Below are 22,650 nucleotides of genomic sequence, written 5' to 3'. Positions count from 1 at the left end.
TAGGTGACTTTGTCCCCAATCACCTCCTCTCTACTCCTGTTCTGGTCCTGCTCATCCTTGACACAATATATTCTCGTCCCTTCCTGATCTCGCTAGTTACCACATCGCTAGTCTCCTGTACTTCCTCCTGATTCTGGACTCCGACCTTCTGCTGTTCAACTTCCACCTTGTCCCGATGTCGCCATCCAAACACCTCCCGATGGTTTATCTTCCCCTCCCGCCGCCAAACTCCTTCCTTGCTCTCCAACTCTCCCCAAACACATGCCTCATGCTCCTAATCTAAACACCCCCGCCGCCTGATTTGGAATTGGTTTATAAAGCCTTGTGACCCCCCCCCCACTTCAGGGTTGTACTTACATTAAGGGTCTGCACCAATGGATGTGAATGGGTGAGGGGCTGTAATTGGCTCCTTTTAAGCAATTCACATGTTTTTGATTTGAGGCTTTTGGCCTGGACCCAAACTTCAAAATGCAGATCCATCATCTTGGATTTCACTACCGTTAAGGGTGGGTACGCTGCAGCCCCAGACACACAACAGGTTTCTGTTTGTGTACAACGCGAAGGAGCCGGCGGTTGTGCTTGATTGAAGTAGAACATGAAGGTAAGCAAAAGAAAAATTATGTTTACATTTCATGCATTTTCCCCACTTCCGCTTTGTGTCCTGTAATGTTGAGAAGTGAACTCAGTATCAGTTTTCTAAGTTGACTCTCTATGCAAGTGCGATAGAAAAATCTGGGGTGCTTCGGATGTCTGAGCGGGTATCGGCTTCCGATAAAGGAATTTAGATCCTTTGCCACATGTTTCTCTTCAGTTACAGAGCTTCCTTCCATTAAAGGCACAATGGTCCTCAATATGAGTTGTGTGGTATCCCGGCGGGAAATCCGCCGGAATACTGCCCAAATGAATTACCGTTACTGCCACTTGGTCTGGCGGAATTTCCGCTGGATTACAAGTGGTGGTGGCGGTGTAATTCTCCATTTATTTTGAGTCTATTGGAACCAATGGGGCTTTACTGGCAGTATTACTGCCGCTGTCATTCTGCTGATTTTTCAGCAGTGAGTTGGAGGATTTATCTCCAGGATTTTCCTGGAGCCAAATCCTCTACTCCAGGCCCAAACTCATAATTTGATGTTGTGGTAAAGTTGGCAGTGACTGAGTTACCACCAACTTTACCACTTACCGCCAAACTCGTAATGAGGCAGAATATCTATAACTGTATCTGCTCTGTGTACGTTAAAAGTATTTGTGCTTGCGGACAGGGGAGACATCTCTGCCCGATTCCATTCTTTTTCAGATCCCCAAGTGTGGGACCTGCCTCCCTATAAGAGACAGTGTCCCATGATTTCCTCATATGATGAGCTAAGTTTGAATGGCTGCCTCAACACCCACTAGTTCAGAGAGGACCCTGGCTCTCAGTGTCAGACAGGGGACTTAACCACAAAACATGAACAACATGAATGAGATTCTGCTAGGGTCTACAAAAGCAATGATTCTGCAATCCTACAGAGGTGTTTCTTCAAATAAGACAGTGTGACCATATTAAAATTTGTCAATCACAGAGAGATATGCCAGCAGTGGCAATGAAGGCATGGTCTACCATAATTCTCTTCCACTTACCTCCATTCTCCAAGGCCCAGCTGTAATAGGCCTGCACCGTCTGCCACATAGAAGCCATCCTGTTGCCAGTTGTTCAGCGAAGCCTAGGAAAAAACGGAACAACGTTTACCATGGAAAACCCATTTTGCAATAAAGAAATCATGTCTGCGCACATAAAAAAAATTCCTTGGGTCTATAGTTAATGCATTTAGGTGTGGAGTAGGGTCCCTCAACCTTCGCCACCGCTCAATCACTAGCTGGGAGTTTCCCTTCTCTTGGAAAATATTCCTTAAATTATCAATCATATCTAGTTGTGCTGGGCTGTCAAAACCTCTGTATTCCTTCAATCAATAAACTCCAGGAAGTCCAAGAGGATATCCACTCCAGATATTTGCTCTAGCATGAATATGCCAGACCCATGTGCTATACGTTATTTACAACATACAGTAAATAGGCCAATGGCCACTACCAACCAACGGGAAGTTCCATTATGAAAAAGTGTGTAAGGATTTGTTTAAAGTTCCATTTGTTTAAGAGGTAATCTAGGGTTGTGTTTTGTTTGGGCACTGCTTTTCGGATAGGAGTTTCGCATGAAAGGGATTAGATTGAGCTTCAGAAATGCTCAGTGGACATTCTGTTTCAATTGGAGTTCAGTGAAGTGTCATTAGAGAGCATCCACTTACATGTTCAGCTTCTTGCCCTTACTAGGCGGCCCCTCCTTGACCTCATCTGGCAATGTCTGGAATGTTTTCAAACAGTGCTCTTCAGTTTAAGGACCAATGAGAAAACCAGAAACCAATCCTGAAAGTTATTTTTTATAAAAACGGATCTTAGAAACAGTTGGATTGCTGCAGTCGATTTAGTCCAGTTGAATTGTGCAAGGGTGCAGAAGTAAGGCTCGGAAACAAAGGTGGCATAGTTTTGGTTATAAACATTTATTAACCAGTAAAAGGGTTGGGAAAAAGCCTCTTCAGTCCCTAAAGCTAAGAGGGGTTTGCCTGCCTCAAAGAAATCTATGGAAAATGTCAGGATGTCAAATAAATAGTCACTGTCGTGTCCAAAAACCCTGCTTCTGACCCTAATACTAGTAACTTAAATCTAATGTGCAAGGACGTTATTTTCCAAGTAGTAATGACTGCTTTTGTCAACTGAAAGTTCCTAAGGTCTCGGATGGTCATAAACAATAAAAGAAATGTTCCTTTCCCACAACGTATAATTCCTATGCTCAGGGGTTAGTCTCCTTTCCCCTGTATTCCGTCTGGTTCTACTTTAGAAGCCCGTCTCCTCCTTATGTGCTCTCATTTATCATACCAGCTTGGTATACTCTCCTGCCAAGCGTATATTTTCTTCTGGTCGGTCTCTTTTGCTTTTAAGGTCCCAGGCCCTCTTATTCTCCATTTCTCATGTGGCTGCGGGTGCCAGACTTGCAATGCAATGCGCTTTCCTGATCGCTTGGTTTACTCTCCTGCCAAGCATATGTTTTCTTCTGTACGTCTGTTTCTCTCAGGGTCCCAGACTCTCTTGTTATCTGGCTTCTTTGGCTCTCAGAGGTGCAGGTCCCAGACTCTCAAAGCACTTTCACAATAGCCTAGTTTACTCTACTGCCTGTTTCTCAGGGTTCCAGACCCGCGATTCTCTGGCTCTCATATGGGTGCGGGTCCCAGACTTGCAATAATGTCTCGTTACAGGAATTTCCTTTTTTTCCCCTTTTCCTTTTAAATGTACGCTATGTTATACAATGGATACATTATTTATGTAAATGTATAGTAATTTATTTTATCCTACTTGAGTAAGAATGTTTGTAAAGGTTTGCTTAAACCAAATACAATAAAAAAAATAATAATGTCTCTTGCCTGCTTGGTATACTCTCCTGCCAAGCATACAAGTGTTTCTTCCTTTCTCTTGTACTCCTGGGATCCCAGACCCTCTTATCTTGTGCTCTGCAGTTCCTCCCCAGCTCCTCTCGGACCTCTAGCACCTCCCGGTCTGCCCACATACCAGTTTGTGTAGTTCGCGTCTTCTGAGCACCGGTGCTCTGCTGTGAGTCCCCGGCTGTGTTTGGGGGTTCCTTTGCATCTGCGGTGTCCCCAACGGTCTACTTTTCTTCCTCGGGCCGGACCTTCGCTCCCCAACTGCATTCGGGTTCCCCTTCTCGCCGGCAAGTGTTCCGCCAGTCTTTGCTCCCTTCTCAAGCTTTGGTCTTGCTTTCTGGTGTCTTGCCATGCTTCAAGACTCTGCGAACATTGTTTGGGCAGCATACAAAGTAGCTTCTTCTCCTTGGACTACCTTTGTGCTCCTGTTTGCCTCCGTGCATGGCGTCTCCTGCTGTGGTCCCCTGTTCGCCGTGTCGCCGGCTTTCAGGTTTCCATGCCAGAGGATGGCTCTTCCCATGTTGGACCATTCACTCCGGTCCTCTGGAGTGATCTTCATACTCCGAGTCATCATCTTCTTCACAGTACTTGTATTGGAGCAATATGGAAAGCAATTTGTATTTTCAGGGCAGCTAGCCAGGTCTAACATATCAGGCTGGTTAACCTTACAAAAATAGATATTGGCACTGTTTGGTAAGAGGGAAGGAGAGTATGCCTTGGGGAAAGTGGGTGGGTTGAACAATGCAGAGGTATATCATGTTCTAAGGGAATGGTCGTCCCTTATCCCATAAAGGGGCTTCCTCTCCCATGTGATCCTCCCTCTGTGCATCACCCCCAGGGGGACTATTGTACTGTGGACACCTCCCTGGCTCCATAGGAAAGGTCTCCCCCTAGGGGAGAAACATCCTCCATTCGTCACAATTGATTAATTGAATCTTGTTGGAAGAATGAACAAAGTGATCTTTGCTCAATACACATGTCACTGTCCCGATAAACATACATAACATTGTGGGACACTACGTATATTCTAGTCAACTATCTGAGAAAGGTCTGTATGCTTGCGTTACACTAGTTTGTATAACTATGTTATACTTTTCAATTCTTTTGCATTTTGTCGTCAATTACAATATTAGATGCAAGTTTCATTTATGTCCATTAGCTAATTTTGAAAGTTTTGTGCAATAAAATCTTTCCATATATTTTTGGGATTAGAATACTATGTTTAATTGCGTTAGAGTATATTATACATTGTGAAATTCAGTTGATCTATTTATTTTGTAAAAATATTAAATGACATGAATTTGATTATTTCATACAAACACTTTATTAGGTTAAATGTCCCTTTTTCAGTTGGAGTTATTGGAATCCCGAATAACTTCAGATAGTTACAACAGTCTTGCCAGGTTCCATTATGCGCAGCTACAAAGTAAGACCACATTCCAATAGTCAGAGCCATCACACAAAGTTGTGATTATGTCTAAAAGGCTTAACAATCCCAAATTCCAGTATGCTGACTTAGCACTTCAAGGTCACATTCCCTTGTGGCTGCACAAGTCTGCGGTCCTGGGGCAGTGTATGTGCAATGCTGTAGACTGTATGGATGTGCGAGGGAGCTGGAGGTGTGTGGGTGCAGTGCTACTAGTGTGTGTAGTTATTTGTGCAGATAGATGCTTTAGTTGAAGGGTTTGTTACGACAAATAAATAACTGCCTCAACAAAATACATTTTATGTAAGATTGCTTACGTTGGAAAAGACCCATTAGAGTTAGGCTGGGATGTATACATTCCAACATGGCCACTATTTACTATATTATATATAGAACTCACTCCCTCTATCCATTCGCTCTTCGTCTTCTCGTCATAAATTCCACTCCCACCTCAAAAGGCCATCTGCTCTCCCATATTTCTGAGTCATGACTTGCTTTTAAGGTTTCTTAATTCCCTTGTTATTCATGATTACTGTACTGCTTTCTAATATATTACACAACTCTTTGACGAAAGCACTTTAGAAATCTCAAGAGAGTAAAAATATCCAAATAACTCCCAGTACCTTCAGGTTGCGTATTCCTACTACCTTCCAATACCATTCTGGCTATACTCTCATGCCATACATAGGGCCTCATCACGAGTTGGGCGAGCCCTACCGCCAAACCCCCGGCGCCATTAGCGCCGGATCACTGGTTTGGCGCTAATGGAATTCCCCATTCCCCACTGAGCCCATTCGGGAATACCCCATTCCCCATTGGGCTCAATGAGGAATTTTCTCAGAGCTGGGGAGAAATCCGCCGAAGCCCTGATTTGGCAGACCCTTAAATCTGGCGGTAATAGCGTGACCGCCGGATTTAAGGGTTACCGCCAAACTCGTGATGAGGCCCATAGTGTTGCAAGCAAACAACCTTCAAATAGAATAAACTTTTGAATTTCACACGAGGAAAACCACTTCAGTCTGGCACAGAAGCTGAATTCTCAGAGATAGAGTAATTGTCGCTCAAAGCTTGAGATTAGCCAACAAATGTAAATCTTTATCAACCACAGCAACTGAGAAAGCAATCCCTTTTCGAACTTGCATCCACTAGTGCTTGTTCAGTCGCCCAGTTCCCCGTTTCTCTGGCAGTCTCCCATTGACCATCACTGCACTATGTGCCACTGATGGGGGTGAAGGTGGACTCAGTGTGTACACTGCACTATATTTCGAAGCATGGCCAGAGTCCAACACCACTCGTAAGACATCTATACAGCCTTCAAAATCATCTGCACTCAAATCCTCATTGCTCCTGTTGTGCGCATCTTGGAAACCTTCAAGACATATGGACTTCTAATTTTCTGGCTCTTGACCCTGCTTGCTCACAGATCACCCCCAGGACTCAGATTCTGAATTTGCATCCCAGTCTGTGTAAGGGAGTACCTGAACTGTTTTGGGCCAAGGTAACTCTGCCTTTGTATTCTTTCTCTGCTTGCTGGCTCCATCCCTTGGCATGCCCCATCTCCCTTCGCCCTGAATCCGGTCTCCCTCCTCCTTGGCTCACTTTCTTATGTTGAGCTGGAATTTATTCCTTGTGCTATCTCGAACTGGAGTTTGCCAAGCTCTTGTGGTCCCATCAGATCACAGTACCTTGAAGACTGACTCTTGTTGCCTTGGACCTCTGGAACTTCACCTACCACCATGCTAGTCTGCCTTCTGGTGCAACTGATGACCTATCTATCTGCATCCAGGTTAATGTATGCAATTGCAGGACTATGCACTAATCTTTTATCAGCCCTCGTTTCGTCAGGCCAATAACTCCACTGTCCTCTCTGTGTCCAACCCCTTGGTCTACACCAACAGGTATGCTGGGTCCTTGGGGAGGGAGGAGGGCTAGAGAATCTGATAAGGGTAATGATAGAACCACGGGCTAACTTGTCGCTCTTTTTTCACTCCCTTATGGATGCTGAAGTGAATCCCAAAGCCATCATCATGAAGGCCCTCACCGCACAAAGGGCAGCCATGACTTCTTTTGATCAGTTTCAGGCCAATCATCATCCCCTTTTGAATAACCCAACAGAGTTCGGCACAGATGCGGTCAGTACAGCAGTGCAACACACAGCCTCTGCTGGCATCTCTGGGTCTCGCCACATCCTGTTGGCCTCCAAGAATGTTTCTAGAGGGACCTGAAGATGTGCTGCACGCTGTTCAAAAAATGTTAGTTACATTTCCTTTGTCTGCCCTCTTCATTTCTAACCTCAGTCTCTAAAGCTGTGTTTTTACTCTCCTTCCTGGGCAGTGTGGCAGCCGATTTGGCCAATTTTTGTTTGGAAGGAAATTACCCCATCCTATACAATTTTGATTGCCACACCAGTGCTGCAGCATGAGTGTTAGACCTCCATCCCAGCCTTTTTGGATCTGGTACTACAGATCAACCAACTTCATGATGAATGGAGGAGAAACCTAGTAGAGCGGATTTTACCATTTCTGCTCGGGTTTCCCAGCAGAAAACTTCAGAGACATCCAGTGCAAGGCCACATATTTCTCTGCCGAGCCATGGCAAACAGGCCTCATCCATGGCCCTTTTACAACAATGGAATGGTAACAGGGGCGTTTGACCGGTTTGTGCCCGTTCGATGGAAAAATTGGCACTTTCTATGGAAACGCCCATGTTGTCTGCCAAAGTCAGACAGTGTGGGCATTGGCCTGGGCTTTACCGGGAACCAATGCCAAGGGGCCTCATCGCAGTAGGTTTCTTGATTTTGCCCAATACTACACAGACCAGAGGAGCAAACTTGAATTTCCCAGCAGGTGCTGGCGGTCAGATTTTACACAAGATCCAACAAATGTATAGGGACATTTAGTGCATATGGCTTGTGACGGGGTATACCCAGGTCCAGGAGCACCTGCATACACAGCATCCCTGACAGACCGCTGGTTCTCATACACCTTGCCGGTGCACTCCAGTGGGGAAATAGCAGACCTCTCAGGCTGCCACATTTGTGGGTTCTGGGGCACTGGTAATTACATTGACATTGCTTATGCTGCTGTGCTTTGCATATCCTGACGATTCAGAACTAACACCCAGCGCCTGTACCGTGGTATAGTACTGCCTTGTCTTTGCTAAGCATATGGTTCCCAAGCAGGCTACACAGAATGTATTACTTCTGATCTAATTGATGGCCCACATTCTAGTAGTGTTATCCCTGGTGCCCTGCGGCTTTATCCTCACAATCCCATCACCGATTGGGTTCTTTATACAGTGCCTTTCGAGTCTTGCTTTGGTCAGACACACACAGCCAGAGATTCAAGTTCCCTTATAAAAGCCACAGGCAGTCCATCTCTTCCAGCATACTCTGTCACAATAGGTTACACTAGTCAAGTCCCTGCATTTCCCCCAGAGTATAGGGGCAATTCTGATTTATTAAAACAAAAGAAATTACCCCCTTTACACTGTCTTTTGTCCCTAAATTGGGTGCCAAGGTGCAAGCAAAGTCATTGAACCCTTGTGTGAAATGTATTGCTTTTCCTAGTACCCTTATTCAAAACCGATATCCGTGGCCACTTATCGTAGTTTTACTAGATCAAGTATGCCATACTCTGGTGTATACCAAGTTGAGCCATTTAACTAGGGCATGAACAACACTGGTGATGAGTGGAAAACAGCATCTCGTAAAAAGTACAACTTGTTGGAATACCTTGTAATTCCCTTTGGGCTGTACGATAACAAAGGGTTCGAAAGGGGCAGGGTTAGCAAAACATTTTAGGGATGTTGGATCGTTATCCTTGCTCTGTTCTGCTTATCTTACGTGCTCATCTGCTCTGTGCTAAGGCAGAGAAATGCATATTTCACTTTAACATGGTTCAGTTCTTGGTGTGCATGCTCAAAACGTCCAGCATACACATGGATACCAGTATGGTATGGACAGTTCTATCTTGGTCAATAAACCAAACTGTTAAGGCCATCCAAGGCTGTTTGGGGTTTTATACAGGGCTTCGTAAACCCATGCCCACGTTTATCTGCACATCAGAAGCACAACCAACTTTTTTTTTCTGACTTTTATATATCCGTTTATTGTTTTCCATAAAACCACATTAATAAAAACAAGATTGCTAAAGCTTTGTTACAGCATGTCAATAGTATCACAGTCAATGCATTAAGATCCCAGGTTAAGAGGGAAAGGAAAGTGTCGGGCCACAGTTTCCTGTGCCTGGTAGAGCCACCTCCCCTCGCCAGGGTGTTATATTTTTCAACCCCCCTCACCTCGGCTCCCACCCATCTACCCCATACTTTTTGGAATTTCCCAGGGCAACCTCTGGCCTTGTAAATTCACCTTTCAAGGGACGCACATCGGTCAACCTCTGTGGCCCAGAGGCTGAGGCTTAGTCCTTCTGCAGAATCCCATATTGCAGCCGTGAGCCTCTTCCCCCACCCCCAGTGCCACAGCGAGGAATGTCTTCTCAAATCTGGTAAACTCCACCTCCCCCCCAGATTCCCAGTAGCACCACTTTCAGGTCTTGTGTGACTCGAGACACCCTAGATATCTGACGGATGCACCTCCACCAAAAGTCCTGAATAGAGTCACATTTCCACACCATGTGGAAGAAGGTACCCTCCGTCCTCCCACATCTCAGGCACACCAGCTATCCACAAATCTCGACCGCGCCATTGCTGCGCGGGGGTAATAAGCCTGATGCAGTCTTTTTTTTTTAAATGTATTTATATTTTCCAATAAAACATAACAGGATCAATAATAGGTAACAATTCTCAAAAGTTCTTACATTAGTATTTACAGAAAGTATAAGCTATCAATTAGTTAAATGAGTAATTCCTAAAAGATAATTATCCAATGAGAATATTAACAAACATACCAATACCCTATTGTCGTCAACCCTCTATACACAATCAGTACATTTGTAGAAGATCTAAAACAACGATAAGAGAGGACGAAAACATGAGAAAGTAAAGAGAGAAGGAGAAAATAATAATAAACTAAGCACCCCACATAAAACAGACACACCCCACACCCAGCATGCCTTTTATTGGTCATAAACAACATGAACACAGATATCAGATGTCATTCACTAAACCCACTTCTATGCACCATAACAAATCATTGAAGGGCGACCAGATATCCAAATAAATCTCTTCCCGATTTCTCCTATAGTACATATACTTTTCAAAATCTGATAACAACTGCATATCATTGACCCAATCATCCACCTGCGGCTTTTTCCTAGTTTTCCACAATCGCAAAATGTGTTTCACTGCCACTATTAAAGCCTTATTAATCCAACACCTATACCTTCTAGCAGTCATACATCTTCCTCTATCTGATAAATGAATTGTTGACAATGGTGTCCTCGGAAAGCTCATAGACAATACTGTATCCAACTGATCTAACACATCCCCCAGAAACTCATTGATCTCAAACAATTCCACATCATGTGAACCATATTCCCTCTCTCTTTCCCACATCCCCAGCATACCTCATTATCTAGGAGACCAAATCCATGCATACGCACAGGTGTCCAATACAGACCACACAGAATGTTCTGATGAACTCGGCGTAAGTTCAAATCCAATTTACTCCTATAACCCGCCTGTATTATCTTCCCCCATTCGTCTTCCGAAATTGGGCACTGCAACTAATTTTCCCATTTTTCTTTCAGTCTATCCCATGACTTAACATTAGCATCTTCTGGAGGCATTAGGTTGACGCAAGTAGATACTGCGTGTGGAAATGATTTCAGTACTTTACATAATACAGGTTCAGTTCCCAGTGAACCCGACAACATTCCTAGCCTTTGACAGAGAAGTATCTTAACTTCGTTATACCTAACCAACTCCCTCATTCCCAAACCAAACTTCCTCTGTAACTCTAAAAAGGGAAACATCCGTCCGTCCTGTATAATGTCCTCTATCCTTAAAATACCTTTAACAATTCAACTACTCCAATATAGAGTTTTGTTTGCCAGCTGAAGACTAGGATTACCCCGAATTGAAGCCTTGGAATGCAAATAAATATTCTGATCATTATCCATCAACCAAGTAACTAGAGTCCTACATGTTGCATTTATAGTTTGCAATCTAACTTGTCTTGATGAAATTCTTTCCATTGAGTAAATATTGTCCAATTCGAACGGGCGAAATACCTCCCTCCAAATTGGCTCATGACTATCCGTGGATACCATATAATGAGCGGCCTTTTTTAAAATAAAGCCCCTAGGGTACTTAACCAGATCCGAAACCAAATCCACCCTCCTATACTTTATGCAACATAATATATTGAGGAATTTTGGCTTTCCCCTTCTCACCCCATAGAAATCTCTGAAATGTATTATCAATCCTTTTGAATAATTTCTTAGTAAAAGGGAAGTGATTGGATTAAATAGAACAGTTTTGGCAATAAAGTCATTTTAATGGCATTAACCTTATCCCAAATTCCCAGGTTCAAACTCTCCCATTTTCTGATACATCTAATTAGGTCACTAATCAAAATTTCAACATTTAACCCAACAATCGCTTTCAAGTCCCTGGCGACGTATACCCCTAAATACTTAACTTTCAAATCAGACCATTTACAGTTCAAATCCTCAAGATCACCCCTCATACATCTCTCTGAAAGTGGAAAAACCTCAGTTTTCCCAGTTTACTTTGTGACCAGAAAGTTCACCCACTCTTTCAAAAGTGCTCTTCAGGGCACTACTCCCCTCCCTCGAATTTGATAGTATAAATACTGTGTCATCAGCATATGACAAGACTTTGATTTCTGTGTCCCCAAACGTTAGTCCCTTGATACCACTATTCCTACGTATATATGCAAGAAAGGATTCTAAAGCCAAGTTAAACAAGAACAGTGACAGCGGGCATCCCTGCCTTGTACCCCTCTCCAATTTAAACAAAGTGGAAGCCTCATTGTTCACACAAATTCTAGCTGTCACATCACCATGAAGACATGGGATAGCTTGCAAGAAATGAAACCCAAATCCTAACTTTTGCATCGTGAACTCCAAAAATGCCCAATTCACTCTGTCGAAGGCTTTCTCGGCATCAATAAATAAAGTACTGTTTCCTGAAGCACATCCCTTGGTAATCCCAATATATCAATAATGGTCCTGATATTGTCATACCCGGGGCTATTCCTCATAAATCCTACTTGTGATGTGTATTGGGCCCCCAATATATTTATCCAACCTATTAGCTAATACTTTAGAGAACATTTCAATATCCACATTAAGTAAAGAGATGGGTCTATAATTACCACGCTTGATCCTTTCCTGGTTTCATAATCAGTGTTATAAGGGCTTCGCACATTGATTGGCAAATGGACCCTTTGCAGATGAAATCATTGAACAGAACACACATAATGGGAGCTAGCGTATCCCCAAATGATCTATAAAACTCTGAAGGCAAACCGACCAATCCTTGCCAACATTAAGTTGTTGTTTATAATTTGGGAAGATCCAATTTGCTAAAAAATGGTCTAGTTTTGGCTCGAATGGAAAATTTTCTTCGGTGTAAATAGCTTTGTAATAAGAACGGAAACATTGGCAAATGTCTGTATTCTTGATAACAATTTCACCCTGTGCATTCTCAATATTTTGTATAAATCATGATTCCATCATCCCTTTCAGTCTATTAGCCAGTAATCTACTGCTCTTATCCCCACTCTCCCAGTACTTTTGCTTCATAAAAAAGATACCCTTTTCAGCCATCATATTTGTTTTGTGTTTCAGTTCTTCCTGTGTACGAGACATCTTTAGGCGATCTTCCATATTTTTTGTTTGTGCATATTTCCTTTGAAGAGCAGCTAACTCCCCCTCTAACTTATGTATCTCCTGTAACCCAGAGTATGAGGTCCTGTTAATTAATTCACCCCTTATGGCAGCCTTAAAACTATCCCACAGTTTGAATATCCGTATAACCTGTGTTTCCCTTGAAAAACATCTCAATATATGCTTTGAGGTGATTTACTTCATTGTCATTTCTTAATATACCTGCTTCCATGCGCCATTTTAAGAAGTTTTATTTTTCTCCACCTACTGCCAACCTCCAATCCACCAAATTGTGATCAGAAATTTCATGTTCCCCAATGTTTGCACTCAGCAACTTATTAACCAATCTCTCCGATATCAGTACATAGACAATCCGGGAAAAGGAATCATGCATTGGCGAATAGAATGAGTTGTCTCTACTAAAGGAATGTATAATCCTCAATGCATCTGCCAGATTGAATCTTTCAAGGAACAAACCAAACTCTCCACTGATCCCATAATTCGTGAATCTGCACACTGCTGATCGATCAACAGCATGATCAAGAACACAATTAAAGTCTCCACCAATTATAATTGTGTCACCCTGCATATCACATAGCAACCACGTAATACTCTCAAAGAACAATTTATTTGGAGGACATGGACCATATACACATCCAATTGTAATAACCTTGCCACTATAAAAAATGTCAACTAAAAGTATCCTACCTTCTCCATCCATCACCACTTTCTCAAGCTTGAGAATAAGTCCCTTCTTAAAGGAGGACACCAACTCCCCTTGTTTTTGAAACATAACAATTTGATTTCTCACGAGGATACTTATTGTTGGTCAGATATTTCCTAGATTAATCCAATAAGTGAGTTTCTTGTAAAAGCATTATATCTGCCTTTGTTCTCCATAATCTAGCCATCACTTTTTTCCTTTTCTTCGGGAAATTTAGACCCTTAACATTCCAAGACACAAAAGTTTAAGTCACCCATTATATAACAAACACATTACATATTTGCAACCCAACATGAGCTAAGTAAATATCTCTGTTCACACATCACAGTCAGTGAATGATCTCGTTAACATGTGAAATCCTCATGTGCATCCTATTTACACTGCTCTCCATTATGCATGCTTCTACCTTGCAACATACAGCCAACACATAAAACAGAGACGACAGTACATTACAACAAAAAAAGAAAAAAAAGAAAAGAAATCTGCAAAAGATTTGACCCATGTCCGTCGAAGTAAGACAGAACCATCTAAGAGTATTCTCCTGAATTGTCAAACTGTGTTCTAAACCTTAGACTCCCGTTTAATGGTGTCCATTATCAGAAAGAAGTTCATCCACATTTCTTCTCCTACTGCATCCCTATATTTCATAAACTATGTTACAAAAGTAATTCATAATCCCAAATCATCATAACCTCCCACCATCCAATCCGGATACCATATTTTACAGTGAATGTTTACAATCTATGTCTCCTCATCCTTTCAGCGGCATCTATTAACCTTTCCCCACCCACCATCAAATCCATCTCTAATATTATGCAAATTCTCAAAATATCATAGACTCCCTCTCTATATTTCAATAATAAACCCTTTAATGTGTATTTGTAGTCCAATAATATACCCAACCAAAACATACTAATTCCTTTCCCAATCAGTATAATATATTGTTCGTGTTACCAGGGAAATATTTAGAGAAGGATAATACTGTGCCAATTTGAAACCACTTCTGCCCAAAGAAGTTTAAAAAAACATATGTAGCATTTGTTCATTGTCTGTGTGCAATTGAGACCCTTATTCACATAAAGACAATATGCGCTCATTCATGTAAACCCATTTTCGAACTGCATGGTATCAGGGTATCCAAACCAACAATTCAAAGATCATCCCGCAAATGTTCCAACCACCCACTCCCGCAGGATTACTATGAAACAGTTTTATATACATTTTTGCTCTCCCATGTTTCCCAGTGCAGGTTCAGTCACCCATCATACCCGTTTAGCAGCCATTCCTGATAGATCTTGTTGTTTGAAAGAAAATATACCATACTTAAAGGGAGTCTAAAACAAAAATCAGGGTAGAATCATGCCTAAACAGTATAAACACATACCCTTTACATAATGAGCCCCAAATGGTCCAATTCACGCTGAGCAAACCATATTAAAATACATCTCGTTTTGGTTATGCCCGCGCTCAGGACCTCCATGTGAAACAGTAACTTCCAGAATATTGCACAAGTATATATGCATTCCATCCCATATCACGAAATGCAAAATTAGCGCACCCACAATAGAAACGCAAGCTCAGAAATGATCTAATCCATGTAAGCAAACCATATTAATTACATCTCATTTTGGTTTTGCACCAGTAACTCCTTGGAATATTGTGCGTGTACACATTAATTTCCTCTAACATCACGGAATGCAGATTGACAAGATCAGTGTACCCGCGATATAAATGCATGTTCAATATTGAAACTGGACAAATATAGGCAAGTAAAATGCCCGCATACAGTGCACCTATTATCACAACGTTCCTCCCCGTACCGCGCGAAAACACCCAGTCTCCAGGTAGCCATGCTCTTTAATTGCCCACTCACCGCTCCAGTCATTGCATAAAAGTCATCCATCGAATTAAAACTTCTGACATCGAGGGACCCACACGGGATCCCCAACAATGCACTGCATTCTCCTCATCATACGGGCCCTTCCAGCACATACTGTTCACCATCCGGATGATCAACAAAGCAAATTCCTGGATTACGTGCTCATGCTTCACATTCGATGAAGTCCTTTACTCGAAACAGCCTGCAGATCAATCTTTCAAATAAAATAAAAGCAAACGCACCAGTAGTTTCCAATGAATACTTTACCGATATGTAACGTTTCCAAAAACAAACAAGCCCCCACCCACAACGAGGTATGAATAAACTATATTCAACATGAACCAAATTCAAAACACAACACTAGATGTAAATTAATGGCAGAACAGAAGCTGGTGAAAATAATCATCTCTTCTTTTTGCCTGTGTTTTTGTGACCAGATGTAGCTGCCGATGCTTCCATAGGCTCTTGATCCAAATCAGATAGGAATGCTTCAGCTCCTTTATGTTCATTGAAAGAGTGAACCTGTCCATCAATCACCACTCTAAAAATTGCCGGATAAATCGTGTACTATTTTAAGTTTTTATTAATTGCTTTCTCTTTTGCCAAATTAAAAGTCGTGCACTTCTCAAGGATATCCCAGCTTAGGTCACCAGAAATCATGATTTTGTGATCCCCCCAAGTGAGATCCCCCATTTCTCATGCTCTTTAAGAACCAATTCCTTTACATGAAATCTCAGGAACTTTATGAGTGCCTTGGTCTTTGACCCATGGCCGGCTTTGGACCTAAGTATCTATGTGCTCTTTCAATTTCAAGACGTATTTTGGGATCCAATTTAAACAACTTTATCAAGTTCTTCTCCAGCAAATCCACAGGGCAGTTCCTCTCAGCATTTTCAGGAAATCCTGCTATCTGGTTGTTGTTTCTCCTAGAAAATTGTTCCGGTTCAGAGATTTTGAGGGTTAATTTCTCATTTTGCAGCTGTAAATCCCTTATCTGTTCAGTCATCCTCTGTGCTCCTTCATCCACTGAAGTCAGATGGCTCTCATTAGAGTCAACCTTAGTGGATAACGCAGTATCTCTCTCCTCTGAAGCAAACAGTTTTGCTTTAATATCTGCTATATCTGAGGTAACCTTGGTTAAAAGTTCCAGGATTTTGTCTTCCCTCTTTCCATCTTCCCTAGTCTCAACATCTCCACCTTTTTGCCGCTTGGTAGGTTGAGAAGACTCAGCTGTGGTAGGATGAGCCATTGTGGCAGTTGGAGATGCGCTCAGGACACAGGAGATCCAGCCTCAATCTGCCATTCCTGGATCAGTCAGGTTCTAGAATCTTGATGCAGTATCTTGAATTGGATTAAGCGCAGCCTGGCAGCTATTCCGATGTCTCTAGGGAACATCAGTGCCTCCACCCATTCCCAAGATTCTAGTGGGCCCACCTCCCTCTTCCATTTCTCTAAGTTGGGACAACCCCTGGGCCTCAAAAGCAGAGAGCACCTGGTGCAGCGTGGAAGTGACCTTAGTTGGAATGCGTTGTGCGAAGATATTAGCCTCCAAGGGGGGGGGGGCATTCCGGGACCTCCTCCAACACAGGGAACTGGGAGCCAATGGCGTGCGTTAATTGTAGGTGTGCATTGGTCCTTGTTTGGCAGCTTAAACTTATCCTGCAGTGCACCAAATACTAGCAGATGCCTCTCCTGTACTACATCCGCAAGCGTCCGAAACCCTTTCCCCTCCCAGCGCACAAAATGTCCTATTTATAAGACTTTGGGGATATGCCGATTCTTCCAGAGGGGCTGGTCCAGTGTTGGTCTCCCACCCCAGCCAATGTAGTGATGAGCATCTACCCAGGTTTGACGGATGTGCAGAGTCATCTCCGGCAGTTCCATAGTCCCCCCTCCTGTCTCTGCACAGTACATGCAGGGGTGTGTTGGGTCCCATTCTACTTTTCTCCACCCGACCCCCATGTGTCGGAGCCCAGGGTCACCATGAAGCCATTTGCTCACTAACCCCAATTGTGCTGCCCAGTAATAAGTGCGGAGTCAGGGCAGACCAATTCTCCCCCTTCTAAACTGAGTGTTGCAGGGTTTTAAGAGCAATGCAGGGTTGTTTGCCCCCCACCGAGAGCAACCCCCAGATAATGCCATCAATGGATGTAAAAAACGCTTTGGGGATGGGAAGTGGAGTGTTCTGCAGGACATCGAGGAATCTCAGGAGCATCAGCATCTTAAAGAGGGCCGCACTGCCGGTCAGTGGAAGGGACTGCCAGTTGACCGCCGTGGTCGGGAATCTGTCCATCACTGGTTGCAGGTTAAGGCGTAGGAATTCCCCCGGGTCTGGGCTCATTCAGATGCCTAAATAATCAAAACCCCAGATTGAGATGGAGTATGGGCACTGCCTAGGAATCGCCCTGTGCCCCCCTTGAGGAGGGAATAAGACTGTTTTTTCTGTCTGGCATTCTGTGAGGATACGGGTCACCACAGGGCAGGAGGTGACCTGGTTGCTTATATAAATAAGGAGATCGTCTGCATAGAGGGAGACCCGATCTTCCCCTCCCCACAGCCATGTGAATCCCATCCATTCCTTGGTCTTCCTGAGTTTTATCACCAGCGGCTCTATGGCCTGTGTGAAAAGTAGGGGAGAGAAGGGGCAGCCCTGTCTGGTCCCCCGCCCCAGTGTGAAAGCCCTGGAGGACACCCAGTTTACCTGCACCACCACTTCTGGAGAATTGTCCAGTAGTCTGACCAAGGACATGAAGCTTTCCCCAAATCCCATGTGGCCCATAATCTCCCATAAGGTGACCACCCTACCAAGTCGATTGCCTTCTCAAGTCCATGGCTAAAAGCGCTAGTGGGTCTCGTATCGCCAAGGCCTGATCAATGGCAAACTGAGCCCTGTGTAGGTTCATCCAAGTGGATCTGGAGGGCATAAAACTGCATTGGTCTCTGTGTAATAGGGAGTCTATAACTCCTGGTAGCCTGTTAGCTAAGACCTTTGCCAGGACCTTGGTCTCCCCATTAATTAGCGATATTGGCCTGTAGGAGGGACAGAGTTCCAGTGGTTTCCCAAGCTTTGGGGGATCAGCACGATACATGCCATACTGAGGTCTGGGGGGGGGGGTGGGAGTTGCCCGTTCTTTTGGCTTTGTATAAACATATGGTGCATTTGCCCAATCACTGGTTCACCCAGTCATTTCCAGGTTTCCACAGAGAAACCGTTGGGTCCCGGGGTCTTGCCAGATTGAAGCTGGGACAGTGCTGCTGCCACCTCCTCCTCTGTGATCTCAGGTTCAAGTCCCAGCTCCTGCTGATCTGAGAGGCGGGGATCATTATTGAGCCAAGAATATGTGATCTGTCGTCTCGGCTCCTCCCCTCTGAGGGGAGTAGAGGTCCTCATAGAAGGTCGCAAAAGTCCCAGCAATAGCCGAGACCTCCATTAGTATCCCTCCCCCGGTGTTCTGTATGATATGATATGGCATTTGTAACGCGTCTATACACAAGTGTTTCAAGTATATCACGTACGTGTCCCTTGCTCCCGTTCCGCCTTCCCAACCAATCCAGAATTTTCCCAGCCTTGTCCCCAGTTTCGTGTATTTGGCTACATGCCGTGCAGTAGGCTGCCCTCAAATTATCCAAAGCCATATTCCTTAGAGCCTAAACTAGAGCTTCTTGTGAAGCCTGGGACCCAGATTCCAGAAACTCCTCCTCCCGCCGCCTTGATGCCTGCTCCTCTGCCTCTTCTATTTCCCAGGCGTGTTGCTGGCGTTGGGCAGTCATGAGAGTGAGAGAGAGAGAGAGAGAGAGAGAGGAGAGCCTCCCCCAAAGCACCGCCTTGTAGCCCCCATAGCGTGATCGGGTGAAGTATTCTGTTGTCCTAGTGGATAGACCCTCGATTACCTCCGACATGCCCATTTAGTATGCATTAAGGTGCCAAGCTGAACAGGGTTTCGTTCGCCTATTTTTTAACACCATGAGTAGGGTGGAGTGATCAGAGATGCCTCTGGCCAGAAATGTCATGGACAGCAACCTGTGTGCCATAATCTGTGGGACAAAGACGTAATCTATCCTAGAACACAGGTGTATAGGCACATTATAAATGCCATATCATATCATAGGGACCTGTGTACATTGGAGAAGAATGAGAACCCAGATTCTGCAGTGCCCTCCTTACGCCCACTAGCCCCAGTGCTGTCATAAAGGAGTGTAGCTTGGTCAGAAGGGCAGGGTTTTTATTGCCCGTGTGTGATCTGTCTTTGCCCACTTCCATGACTTTGTTGAAGACCCCCCCCCCCCAGCACCCACATGTCAGCTTGATCTGTGATTATTGTCGATTGGAGATCCTTCAGGAGCTCCATCATGAGCGGTGGGGGTATATATACTGCCACAATGCACAGGCTGTTCCCCCACATTTCCCCAGTTACCACTACAAATCGCCCTCTCTGGTCTGCCTGTACCTCCCTCAGTTGGAATGGTACCCTCTTATGTATTAGAACCAACGTCCCCTTACCCCTCTTGAGAATCCAGCATGGTAGATGAATTCGACCTCTTAAAGAACCTGCATTCCGTACCAACCAAGTGTGTCTCTGTCAGGAGGGCAATGTCCGGTGAGCGCCTCTTGGGGAACTGGAGCACCAATCTCCGTTAAATGCTGGAGCCCAGCCAGTTGATGCTACATGTCAGAGATACCACCCAGTCATGTGCCATCGGATTTCCAGGGATGTGTCCTGCGAGCTAGAGGCAGACCTTTTTTAAAAAAAAAAAAAATTTATTGCACTTTTTTTTTATAACAGAACAAACCACACAATAATGTACATCATCATGTTAACATATCTATTATCCTCATTCACCTAAATCCTACCCCTGACCCCCCCCCCCGTCCAGCCTGTGCATAATGTCCTTAAAATGTATGTTCCTAATCACACTGCCTCAACCTCCTCCAATGTGGCCTGCGTGGTGGCCTCACCTTCCTCACATGCAATCAAAGTCACAGTTAGCGCTATCCATCGTTGAATGTCTATTCCCAAGTCCACTTTTTGTTCTCCGAATGCCCTTTCCCACACTCCAGTTTCTGCCATTACCCACTTTTCCAAATCCCTCCACCACCTAGTTATGCTCGGTTCTCTAGCGTCCTTCCACCGCATGGTTATGCTGTGTTTGGCCATTATATACATCAGGTTCTGAGTTTATTTAATTTAATGGTTTATCTTTCGTGCTTCTCTTACATCGACCTAGCAGGCAGGCCTCTGGGGTCTGAATATCAAATTCTATACCTCCTAGGGCCGCTTATGTGACACCCCTCTCCAGAACCTCTGCACTATCGGGCATCCCCAAAACCTGTGCATCAATCCAGCCTCTTCCCCTCTACATCTGGGGCATACTCATCTGCTTGCTCCCTTGAATTGTGCAATGGCCGCAGATGTGAGGTATGCTCTCTGTGTAATATACAATTGTGGGAGGTGTAGCCTGGCATTTCTAGAGACCTTCTTACAGTACAATGCTATATCCTTCCATTCTTTTTCCTCAAACGTCTTGCCCAATTCCTTTCCCATCTCTCTCTGCACTTCAATTCTGCTCTCGAGTTCCGTTCCAACAGTATCTTGCAAATTCTCGAAATGGCATGTCTGCCCTCTGCTACTGTGAGCAGCGCCAGCAGTCCTTGGGTTCGGTGAAGAGCTGTACACTGCCCCCGTAGTAAACCTTTAGCTGTGCCGGGAAGAAGAGTGTATTTTATGCCCTGTGAGATCAGCTTCTGCTTGACTGAGTCAAAGGACTGCCACGCCTTCTGAACTTCCCTGGTGCAGTCTCGGAAGAACCCAATCCGATATCCATTGTATGTTACGGGAGCCGTGGCCCTCGCCATTTGCAACAGGGTGTCCCTATCTCGGAAGTTCAGGAGTCTGGCGATTATAGGACGGGGAGGTGCCCCGGGCACCAGCTGGCCCGTCGGGATCCTGTGAGCTCTTTCGGATGAGAAGTATTGAGATAATTTTGGGGTCGAAGAGGTCTGTCAGCCATTTTTCCAGGAAGAGCTCCATGCTGGGCCCCTCCTCCCTCTCTGGTACCCAGAGGATCCGTAAGTTGTTTCACTGTGATCTCCCCTCACTGTCTTTGGCTCTGCTTTTATGGTGGGCCATCCTTGGGTGACAGTTGTTTTTCCATGCGCTTGACCATGTCCTCTGTGTCCGAGATCTGTTGTTCTGTTTCGCCCATCCAGGTGGAGAAATTCCGCAGGTCCTGCCAAAGGAAGGAGACCTCCGTTGACAGGCCGTCTATCTTCCCCTCCACTGATGATCTGGACTCCCCTATTGCTGCCATTATGTCTGTGAGGGAGACCCGGGCAGGCTCCATCTCCTGTCCAGCGCCCAACATCTTGGGGGTGTGGGCCAGGGCAGCAAAAGGACCACTCAGCATGCATCGGTCCATCTTGTGTTGCGTTCTGTTCCTCTTGACCACAATGGCAGCCCAGCGGACCCAGTCACCCAATCTGTGCTCCTACTCGTGTTGCGTCCCAAGTGCCTTGGCCTTCACATTTTAGTGCAATTGTCTTCCTGGGCGGAGGTTGCCGCTGGTTCTCCCCCCCAAACGCTCCAGTCCTTGCAATACAGTTCTCACTTCCCTCTGTGCAAGGGCCTCCCCAGCAGCTCCCCACCACGGGAGGGTTTACATGGGTACCCCTCCCTGTGTGCGGTATCTAGCCCAGGCTGCTTGTGGCTCCTACTGTATTTGATGGCTGCCTTTACTGCAGCAGCCTCTTGCTATGGGGCGGGTATATGGTATGGGGTTCCCGGCCTTGCTCTTGTCCCAGGTCTCACTGCGCTTTGATCCTGTGCGCGGCCTCCATGGTTTTATGAACCTTCCTGTCCTGGCTCGTGTGGGTGTGTGTTTGTATGTGTGGTGTGCGTGCGCGCGTGCTTGGGAGAAGAGGGGTTGGGGTGGAGGCCATGATCTGCAGGGTCTGTCTTCCGACTTCCCCACCTGAGGCCTAATCTGGAATTCCTCTCGCCAATTACAGCAATGCCACTACTTTTGTGCACCGTGGGTGCCGGGTAGCTCCCCACTGTTCCCGCTGCAGTGTGCTCAGACGGCGCCGGGTTGCTCAGCTGCTCTCCGCCACTGCTTTTTTACAGAGACCCAGTGTCTCAGAGTCCAGGCAGGCCCATCATCGAGGCTCTCTCCTTGCCCCACAGCCAGGAGCAGCTTCTGCGCCATCAGCCTCACCAAGATGGCGGGTGGCCACAGTGCTCGTCACAGGATCTTTCGGTGTGGGGTTCCCCTGCACCCATTTGCTTCGGGAATAGTGCAGGATATAGCAGAGACATTCCACTACTCCGTCAGCATGATTTCAC

General features: G+C 45.0%; 1 protein-coding gene across 4 annotated transcripts in view; it reads right to left on the bottom strand.

Annotated features, from left to right (window-relative positions):
- LOC138580854 (very long chain fatty acid elongase 4-like) overlaps nucleotides 1-22,650 on the bottom strand; it is a 298,176-nt gene that overhangs the window by 146,470 nt on the left and 129,056 nt on the right. For 3 of the 4 annotated variants that reach the window (XM_069651730.1, XM_069651733.1, XM_069651731.1), the window contains exon 2: nucleotides 1,618-1,700. In XM_069651730.1, coding sequence (XP_069507831.1) covers nucleotides 1,618-1,675 — 58 coding nt within the window. In that variant the 5' untranslated portion in view covers nucleotides 1,676-1,700. Of the gene's footprint in view, nucleotides 1-1,617; nucleotides 1,701-19,811; nucleotides 20,048-22,650 lie in introns of those variants that run through there. The other variant, XM_069651732.1, reaches the window with a different exon arrangement.

This window comes from Ambystoma mexicanum, chromosome 3p, assembly GCF_040938575.1.
Source record: "Ambystoma mexicanum isolate Mex_15411 chromosome 3p, UKY_AmexF1_1, whole genome shotgun sequence".
NCBI classification, from domain to species: Eukaryota; Metazoa; Chordata; class Amphibia; order Caudata; family Ambystomatidae; genus Ambystoma; species Ambystoma mexicanum.
This window is presented reverse-complemented; position numbering and strand designations above follow the sequence as displayed.